Source organism: Anabas testudineus, chromosome 6 (assembly GCF_900324465.2).
Source record: "Anabas testudineus chromosome 6, fAnaTes1.2, whole genome shotgun sequence".
NCBI classification, from domain to species: Eukaryota; Metazoa; Chordata; class Actinopteri; order Anabantiformes; family Anabantidae; genus Anabas; species Anabas testudineus.
The window spans coordinates 10,594,076-10,604,521 of NC_046615.1; the positions used below are offsets into that span (position 1 = coordinate 10,594,076).

General features: G+C 39.2%; 1 protein-coding gene across 1 annotated transcript; it reads left to right on the forward strand.

The window, feature by feature from the left end:
* The first annotated feature begins 392 nt into the window (after nt 1–392).
* Nucleotides 393–10,231, forward strand: LOC113165855 (ubiquitin-conjugating enzyme E2 H-like). Its single transcript, XM_026365626.1, has 7 exons — nt 393–764; nt 4,897–4,973; nt 5,261–5,335; nt 5,435–5,474; nt 5,719–5,771; nt 7,076–7,204; nt 7,941–10,231. Exons 1-7 carry the CDS (start codon nt 712–714, stop codon nt 8,063–8,065), a joined length of 552 nt encoding a protein of 183 aa, XP_026221411.1. The 5' UTR covers nt 393–711; the 3' UTR covers nt 8,066–10,231.
* Nucleotides 10,232–10,446: the final 215 nt, after the last annotated feature.

Sequence of the window (10,446 nt, forward strand, 5' to 3'; positions counted from 1 at the left end):
TTTTATTGTTTGACCTTTAACTGTGATAGACTAAACACCTCTTGATAAATCCCAGTGATCAGGAGGTCTGTGTTGTTGTATGTTCATTTAGCACATATATTTCACCAAAATGATGTGTGGCATAAGAGGCTACTCATTAACCAATCACATTAATGGTTGATGGACACAGAGTGCATGTGAGGAAAATTAATTTTGGCCTCATGTGCCTGTTTCAGCTTTTCAGGGAGATAACTCCTCGTAGATCTAGGGATGATAGAAAAGCAAACACTTTGAGTTCTTTGAGCACTCTTGAGCGACCTCAGAAAAACAAATGCAAAGACTACATTTCCTGTTTATATGTCAGCTTCCATGTGTGCACAAATGGCCACAGCAGTGTAAATCACTTTAATCAGTAGGCACCAGCAGCGTAGTGGAGCTCTGTGCAGTGTATTTCTGCAGCCGAGCTCCTCCTCTCGTCAGGCTGGTCGCTGGAGGTTGATGTCAGCGGCAGAAAGTCTTCAGGACAGGACACAAGTAGGTAGAGCTGGTCAGACACGGAGGATCCGCTGAGAGGAGATAAAGTGGGCGATGTTGCAGCTAGGAGCCTGTTTATGGACACTGTGGGGAGGCTGTTGATACAGTCGTGTGAGCTTGTAGGTATTTTGTAGCTGGAAGATTGAGGTAGCCTTATCGCCGCAGTATTTTTAGATCTTTTCTGTAAGGAATACAAAAATGTCGTCTCCAAGTCCGGGCAAGAGGCGAATGGATACCGACGTGGTGAAACTGTATCCTTTCAGAACATAAACAAGCCACAAATATGCGATTCAAACAGACACAAGTGGTTTTTAACAACTGTCAGCTCTTCAGTGTTGATCAGTTACATCATTTCTTCCCGATGGGTGATATAAGGATGTCGGTTATGTGACTATTAGCTTTGGGATATTCATATATTTAGTGAAAACCTGATGTTTACCGCTTGTCTAACATTACATTGTGCCGTTTGAAAAGCGTTAACCTAGCTAGCTCACTGTGAAGTTGTCCGGATAGCGAGGAAGCTAACAGTAGCTCACTTTAACATTGTGTGAACTCACTTGTATGTTAGCTTGCTGATACATTAGCAACGATCTTCTTGTTTGCATCAATTGAGAATTAGCAGCGGAATCTGTCGCAATATAACGTTACTGTTACAGCTGTGTGTGTGTGTGTGTGTGTGTGTGTTAGCTTTGAATCTTGTTAGCATGAGCTCGAAAGCGTCCAGTTAGCCTGTTAGCCCAACTATATGTGTCCCCAGCAGACTGACAACACAACGTGAAGGACTGGCGAAGACCTTTGCACATTTTGGCAGCACTTCTGTGAAAAGACAAGTTTATTTTTTCATTATTTAGCTAGTAATGGTAACGTTGATGTAGCTGACTGTGTAGCACGCTAGCACCAAGAAGGAACAAATGACGGCCGTCACAGACTAAAAAGATATATAAGACATATAACAAAGAAAAACTAAGTAACTACTACAGTTCATCTTAGAGACCATAGAAACCAGGCTTTAATATGTCTTATTGTTCTTCTTTACATTGATCCCCAAACATAAACAATGTGCTAAATCGAGTTGAGGTTAAACAAAGCGTGAATTCTATTATTAATAGTGGAGAAAGTCTCGGTTATCGTATTTACCCCACATTATACTGTTAAAGGTATGAAATCTAAACGTGATTTATCTCCATTTACCGATGCCGAAAGAACTGAAAACGTCATGTTTGCATGTATTTAATTATTCTTTTCACAATAACATAACTCTGTTTGAGGTTGAATCTCAGTGATGCTACGTTTCATTGTGCTGACAGCTGACTGGTGTCGTCTCCTCCCGTGCACATTTTCCTCTTGCTGCTCTTTATTTGCAGGTATCAGCGGAACTTTGCATGAAAAGGTTTTGTGACAGCATGAGCATGAATTGTTTTGTTTTTGTCCTGCAGCTAGTTGCTGCTGTGTGATTGGTCAGGCTGTTACCATCCGGAACACGGCAGAGGGCGGGCTTTCACACACAGCTGATCGAGGAACAACAAGCGAGCTGTCCGGGCACATGCAGGAATGGGGGCTGGGAACATCCAGTCCGTGGCAGGGTCAGGGCTGAACACACACTACTCTCAATAGGTGTTTTCATAAGTTGTTTTCACCATAACACTGGAACAACTAGTGCTGATTATTGAAGATCATTGTGATTTATCACAGAAAAGTGTAGTTGGAAGATTGAAGATTTCCTGGTCAGACAAAATAAGACTTGTTGAGCTCTCATACTTTTTTTGAGTATGTTGAGATTATATGTGTTTATGTGGTTTAGACATTTATCATAGATTCAAAAATGTTTCGAAATTATTTTTGCCTTATTACAGTTGCTCTGAAATTCAGCTAGAAAGAAAATTAACCACAACCAGAAAATATCTACACCAACACAAGTACAAAATAACATCCATACGAAAAACTTTATTTATACACAGAATATATAAAGATGGATAAAAATAGGTCAATAATAAGTGTCCAGGGGGGAATGACAACAAATATATGACATAACACTGAAACACTGATTCTGGTGATAGTCAGTTCCCCTCCCCCCTACACAGGGGGGAGTAGTTGTAAAGTTTGAGGGTTCCTAAAGGTTCTCCTGTGGTGCTTTGTGGAGCACCTAATGTTGATCAGTCTCTAGCTGAACATGCTCCTCTGTTCAACCAGCACACTCTAGTGGGTGGGAGGGATGGTCCAGGATTGAGAGGAGTTTTAACAGCATCCTCCTCTCAGCTACAACATGTAGAGGGTCTACCTCCACCCCCAAAAACAGAGCCAGCCCTCCTGATTAGTTTGTTCAGCATGTTAGTGTCTGCCACCTTCATGTTGCCACAGCAGACCACAGCACAGAAGATGACACTGGCCACCACAGACTTGTAGAACAGCCGCAGCATGGTGCTGCAGAGTTGAAGGAGCCGAGCGTCCTCAGAAAGTACGTCAGGTTCTGAGCCTTTTTCACAATGCTGAAGTGTTGAGCTGTGTGGGGGAGGGACTGAGCAGCCTGTGGTAAAGCTGAAGTGCAGGGGATTCTGAGGCTCATAGGTGTCATTAGTGTATTATATCAGGTTGATATTTATTTCTAAGTAAATACTTTATTAAGTACTTTATTTTTATATTTACATATTAAGTTGTTAGTGTCTAGAACAGTTAAATTAAAAGTCAAACTTTGATTTGATTAACTCACATAATACATTTGAAAGCCTAAAAGGTGATCTAATACTCACAAACATGTCTTGGAGTGACTAAGAAGATTTAATCAGTGTTTATTGAATGATTCACTTGTATCAGTTTGATAACTTCCAGTGACTGTGAACAATTACATAAGATTTGTTAGGATTTTAATTAAGATCATTTGGTATTTTTACACTATTTTAAGGTAGGGCTGGTGATAATAACTTAGATTTTTACCACATGTATCATGGATGTACAGTCACAAGGAAAAACTGAAAAACAAGAGTATTGGCTTTTGTTTTTCTTTGGCATCATTATAAAATATGGATGAAAAATCTAAAAATAGCTAATGTAACTAAGGAAAAAACGTGGTTGGATTTAGCTCTTCCTGTTCTAATAGGAGAGACTATAAGTACTCTCATGTTGTGCCTTTAGGTCAGATATGTTAGTTGGACGCGTGTTGATGAGCACAGCTAATTCTGGTAAACTGCTGCAGATGCAATTAATGCAGCTGATTATTTTTCTGCCCTTACAGTCATCAGTGTGTATCCAACTCATGTAAATGGAAGTGAACTAAATATTTTTGTACCAAAGGCCAGTAAAAGTACAGTTTATTTTCCAAAATGGGGCCAAAGCTCGACAACTAGACTTACAGATGTGCAAAAATGAATATGTTCATCAGCAAAAACCTCTTATTTGTGGCAGAGAATAATGATGATACATCTTTTGTCAAAATAAAAGTTTTCCCTTGTGTGCATTACTCTTGAGTAAGCTTATACTTGGGTTTCTATGGATCGCCCTAAGGGAAAGACATATTTTTACTGCACAAGTCTGCATCTATAACAGGTTTTATTTATAGGACCCATTGCCTCACATCACATTTAGAGCTACTCTAGTTGGTGGTTTGCAAACATTTTCTATTCAGTGGCTGAGCTTTTTGAAACCTTCCTTTTCTCTGGTAGATGTTAGCAGTTATTTTGCATGTTATCAAACTATCTAGCGTTATTATTGTTTGGGTAAATAAGCATCCTAAAGTTACCTCGGTGAAATGGTTGGGATCAAGCTGACAGAAGGATTTATGATTAGGTGATGAAACGTTGTGCAACAGTTCATGGTGTGGTTTTGGTGTGTGTGTTTTTTCCATCACTGTCAGACTCGCAGTCATTGACTGGACACATTCGACCTTTCTGCATTGTTGTCAGATGGTTGACTCAGTCTCATGTCGCTCACACATCCACCACATGCTATGATTATAACACACCACCCAAATCACCTTCCGTCTTATCCAGCTGTAGTTACCTGCAGCAAAGATGAAAGTTCCCATAAGTTTCTTTTTAGCTGGGACAGCTGAAGCCAGTATATGCTTGATACACAGAGACTTGTGGTGTTTGATATTTGATAAAACCTGTTCTATATGTTTTATTTTACTGTGTACTGGAAAATTGTTAGTCATACAGTGGAAAGGTTTTCATTCTGTTCTGACTTGTGAGGTAATTTTGTTGTTAAAGTAAGAAAGGTTATCTGTTGGTTTGGAGTTTGTCTAATCCTGGCCACTGTGTTATTGATCCCACTGCTTTGGTTCATGTTATTTAACCTGTGTTTGACCTCTGTCCAAACAACACACGGGAGCTCTGCCTGTGTGTGTGTGTGTGTGTGTGTGTGTGTGACCTTTCCTTAACAAAGTATCAGCATTGAGAGCAAGCATGAGGTCACCATCCTCAGTGGGCTCAATGAGTTCGTGGTCAAATTCCACGGACCACCTGGAAGTAAGAGCCTCACAAAACTTTTCACATTTGTTCTGCACAGTATTTACCAGGTTTTCACTAGTGTAATTTAAAATGAACAGTATTGCTTCAGTGTTTCTTGCATATTAAAGTATTAATTTTAAGCAATAGTTGGACATTTTGGAAAATATGTTTACTCTTTTTGTTGCAAAGTGATATATATCCAGAATGTTGAACTATTTCTTATTTCTTAACAATCTGGACAATAGTGTTTTGTCTTACACAGTTTTTCTAAGGTGTTTGTTTGTTGATTAATCTTGTCTATTTAGCACCATATGAAGGAGGTGTATGGAAGGTTCGAGTGGATCTGCCTGATAAATACCCTTTCAAATCCCCATCAATAGGTATATTGTACATACAATATTATTAATCTTACTAATTTAACCCAGAGTGATTAAACCCCACCTTTTTTTTTTTTTTTTTTTTTTTTTTTTTTTTTACAGGATTCATGAATAAAATCTTTCATCCTAACATTGACGAAGCGTAAGTACGACCGTTTGAGTAATCAGTATATTTTCCTGATGATAGTTTCCTTTTTAAAGGCAAACTGGCAAAGACATACAAATATTTTGTTAAAAAAATGTATTCTGTTTGGACTATACAGCAATAATTCAAAAGTGTGTGAAAGGTGTTTCCTTTCTTCATTATTATTTATATAATTTGGCACCCTTGTTTATTTTGACAATCTCAGCTAGACTCTTATTTTAAAGGCCTCTTTTTTTTTCAGGTCAGGAACTGTGTGTTTAGATGTCATTAACCAGACTTGGACCGCTCTCTACGGTAAGCAAATGCCACAGTTCTCGTTTTGACAGACAGTTTTGCTGGTTGCTCTGTTAACCCTCTGACAGTAATAGGCAATAAAAACACACAAAACAAGCAGCTTACACCTCTACAGTACAGCTTCAGACAGACCATCTTAGTTTAATCGGCTTTCATTTTAGTGATAACTGGTGCTTGTGTTGAGGTCATGTATTGGAGTGCTGCCAGATAAGAAGGTCCTGAGCCTGAGAGAACTTCTACCAGTCTGTAGTGAACCTCCTCACCTGTTGTTAAAGACATGTTAACACATACTTTATTAGATCACGTTACCTCAATAGTACGTCACTGTTCCAAAACAATGTTATACTCTTTTTGAAATAAAGGTTAAAACGTTTTGCGATTTAAAACCATCTGTGTTTTAAAACTAAAGAGAGGGAGAGAGAGATAGAGATGGAGAGAGAGGTCTGAGATCATATCACAGCTGAGATACAACAAACTTTATTTGTTCTTCAGTTTGTTTTGATCAGCTTTGTTTGTTCCTAGACATGTGTTGTGTGTGCTCGAAAACACCCTGACAAATGGTTGCGTATTTTGTGTGGGTGGTGTGACACTGGTATAATGAGCACTTTGCACACATAATAATCATTAGCTGTGATGAGTAACAGACTGAACATTCAGATAGAAGAACACACCTAGTAACCTTGATGGAATAGCTGATTTAGTAATGAAGTTATTCAGTCATTCTGTCGTCAGTGGTATTAAAGGGTTAACATCATAGTGAGTTTTCTCAGGCTAATTTCAAAATACCCTGTACTTGTTTAGAATATGTATCTGAAAGATGTATTATACTGAGAACAAAAAAGGCTTCCTGAGCTGTAGCTGATGGCATATTCAAACAACAAATCTAATTTTAAGGTCTTCAGAAGATCCCAAAGATGCAGCAAAGATCCATTGTGGTGGTGTATGAAGGCAAAATCATAAAAACATGTCTTGTCCAAATACTTCTGCACCTAACTGTAGTTTGTGGACCTGACCATCACTATTTAACCTATTAACTAAAACATAACATAAAAACATTAACGTGAGATAATTTTAGCTGCTCTCAGCTGTTCGGGATCCACAACCTCACTCTAACCTCCTTTAATAGGAGCAGAAAATGAACTGACACCCAGTTGTTTACCTGCATTTCACTGTAGTGGATGTTGTTGTAGCTGCACACATAATGGAGTGACTCAGTGTTGGAGAAATGAGAGTTCAGTTTGCTGAGTTTTCTTTGTTGGATTTTATTCTGTGTGCTGACTAATCTCTCTCCCCACATCCACCAGACCTCACCAATATCTTTGAGTCATTCCTCCCCCAGCTGCTCGCCTACCCTAACCCCATCGATCCTCTGAACGGGGACGCAGCCGCAATGTACCTGCACCGACCGGAGGATTATAAACACAAGATTAAAGGTAGCAAACAGTGATATGGCGGATAAGATGCTGAGATTTAAAACTGGTATATGCTTAGTATTTTTTCTCAATTGCAATGAGCTGCTGCAGCTGTTGCAGCTAAAATATTTCAACATTCAACACATTCACATAAGCCATGTCAGACAAGATACTATATGTACAGTGGCAGGGAAAGGATGTGACCCTTTTGGAATTTCATGGCTTTCATCAATTTGTCATAAAATGTGATCCGATCTTCATCTAAGTCAAGAGTATTAAAAAATATATTGTGCCTAAAATAATAACACAAAAACATCCTGTTCTTTCATGACTGTATTGAGAACAACCATAAAAATGTGAAACCTTTGGACCTTATTCCTATTATTGGAAGCAGTTTAATGAGGACTGAAAACAAATTTAAATAATTGAAAATTGTGGAAATGTGTGAAATTAAAACCAATTAATTTCCATTCACTGTATTTTGTGTGAGCCTAGTTGTTTAACAAACAGCTGGTGGTGTCATTCAAACAAGTGTAGAAAAGACTTCTAAATAGGCTCTGAGTTGAGATTCTTTTTAAAGTGGTAAAAACACTGTGACTAGGTTCGATCCAGGGCTCAGTCACAGATGTCTTCCTTACGCTCGACTGACGTACCTGTCGATGCGCGAAAGTGCTCGACGCTGTGAAGCTTTTCTGTTGCTAAGAAGCTGCGAACGTCACACAGGCACAGTCATACATCTTTCTCCTTCTTGTTTCAGAGTACATCCAGAAGTATGCCACAGAGGAGGCTCTAAAAGAGCAGGAGGAAGGAGGGGGCGACTCTTCTTCCGAGAGCTCCATGTCAGACTTTTCGGAGGACGAGGCTCAGGACATGGAGTTGTAGTGATGGGGGAGATCCTGTCCCCTTCACCACACGACAGACTCGTTTCCTAAAGAGCAGAAACTCAGTACTATATTCATATTTAAACAAGACACTTTTTTACAGCAACACAAGGATTTTTATTGCTACACGAGGATTTGCAGTATGATATTGCAGAATATTAACCCTTCTTTAGGAATTCGTCACCACCTGCCACTTCCGCCTCCTCTTCACCCTGAGATCGCCTGTTTAGATCAGAATGGAGTGAATTATTCACTTTCATGATCTGTACTGGCTTCAGTCAAGGCTTTCACTCTGCTTCACTGAGTCTAAATTGAACAGAGCCTCACCTCACCACATTTTCTCTTAATTGTACTGTATCATGAGGCTTGAGATCTTCTCCTCTGCGACAGACGACCGCAGGATGACGAGTCACTATCTCCGAGTGGTCTTGACTTCAGAAAATCGTGGATTTTTTTTTTTTTTTTAAAGCTGCTGCCATTACAATCATCACTTGAGACTAGTGGCCACAAAGCAGCCGTGTCTTCATTGTTTCCTGACTGGCTGCACGAGGCCTTTCTGACAGGACTTCATTCTGTGCAGACCTGCTGACACGTCACACACACTATCAGAGAACCAATGCATCAACCGTGACAACGTGTGTGTGGGCGGCCGTGTGTGTGTGTGTGTGTGTCTGTCTCTAGTGTGCCTGTGTGCATGCATGAATGTAATCCAGAGAGAATTATGGCGTATTGATAACCTGTGTTGTACTGACTCATGATGCTCAGCAGAAGTGGAGGAGACCATTCACAGTCCTGATCCTTCTCATCTTCAGCACCCTCCTCCTCCTCCTCCTCTCCGTTTTAGGAAAGTGTTTGTCATTCTCTGAGTATCTTTGTATATTGTCGCATGACACAGAAGTAAGTTTGTGTAGGACATTGTGGAGCTGTAACGTTGTAGACCTGAAGAGGACGTCTGTAAACCGGACGGGGTTTGGTGGGGATTATCCAGGTCCTTGCTGAGTTATTGAACTTCTAAACTTTGCCTATTGTTTGTGTTGAACTATAATAGGTGTTTGACTTGCGTAGGGATAGTTAGTCTTTTTGCGGGTGGTGAATCCCATCATACTGTATGGTTTAATACTTATATAACACACTAGTTTAAAGACTTAATTGTCCTGTAAAGATGAGGAGAATTAATGCATCTTTGTCTGTGGGTCGGATCAAATCTTGCAAAAAAAAAAAAAGTTGCACCCCTGCTCCCCTTCACCCTCTTCTTATGCAAATGTGTTCATCAAATAATTTTACGTTGTTAGACAGAAGTGCTCTTTGTTTCAGCCATCCGACATAGTCGCATTTACTTTTGTCACACTGTTGATGGCCAGTTGTTTTCCAAAATGGCAGGACCAAAAATATAACGGATCTTCAAGCTTAGTTTCATGTATATCCCAAAAAGTTTTTTAAAAACGACAATAAACAGATGAGAAATCCTCCACACACTGGATTTGGAGACTGAGTTTAAATCAGAAGATAAATGAATAATGTTCCTTAAAGTGTCAGATGCTGAGTGGCCACCTCATTTTAGTTAAAACTTAAATTCAGGCGCAGGTTTCCTCTGTTTCTTTTTCTTCTTCAGTGGACGGATTAACAGCTTTTGTCCTGGTTTAGCCCCGAAAACGTTCATGTGCCTGCTAGCGCCTGTGCAAAATGAGGTGTTACCAGAGAAGTGATATTTCTAATTTTTTAAAAATGATATCAGAATCTCTTTCACTGTGTCTTGCAGTAGGGTTTATCTTTGTTTGAAAGTAATATAGGTTAATAAAACTAGCATGTCATAGTTTGTAACATGGCATATTCGTTAAGTAGCCTAGTTTAAATGACTCTAATTAGCCTTGGCAACCAAATATATATCGGTGTAGGTCTTAGGACAACATGATGTCAGTCATTTGTTATTTGCAAAACAATCCACGATCCAGCCTTGTTTGTCATCATCTGGATTCATCGGTGTGTTACGTATTTTTATTGAGACACATACATTTGATGCCTATAATTAGTTTTTATTTTTTTGTCTTTTAAGCCCTATGTCAAAGATACAAGTTGAGATTTCCCTGATTTTTTTTTTTAAAGGCAAAAAATAAATAAATGTGCTTCCCTTGTAACTAGAAAAAAAGAAATAAACAACAAAATATATATGAACTATGTCCATATGCCTGTGTGTTTGACACTGTGTCTGTGTTTGTACTTTTCATTTTCAACAGGTCAATTTTATTTATTATCTGATTTGTTAAACATAATTTACATAGATCACAGGACTATTCACACATACTGTATAAGAACTTTAGAGTTGTGTTGGTGTCTCTCCTCTGTCCACAAGGTGGCAGACCTGTCTGTCTGGTGCGCAAACTG

Coding starts and splice junctions, on each gene's coding strand:
- LOC113165855 (XM_026365626.1), top strand. CDS start 712: ATGTCGTCTCCAAGTCCGGGCAAGAGGCGAATGGATACCGACGTGGTG. Junction 5,475..5,718: donor CATCCTAACATTGACGAAGC/GTAAGTACGACC, acceptor TTTTTTTTTCAG/GTCAGGAACTGTGTGTTTAG. Junction 5,772..7,075: donor GACTTGGACCGCTCTCTACG/GTAAGCAAATGC, acceptor CACATCCACCAG/ACCTCACCAATATCTTTGAG.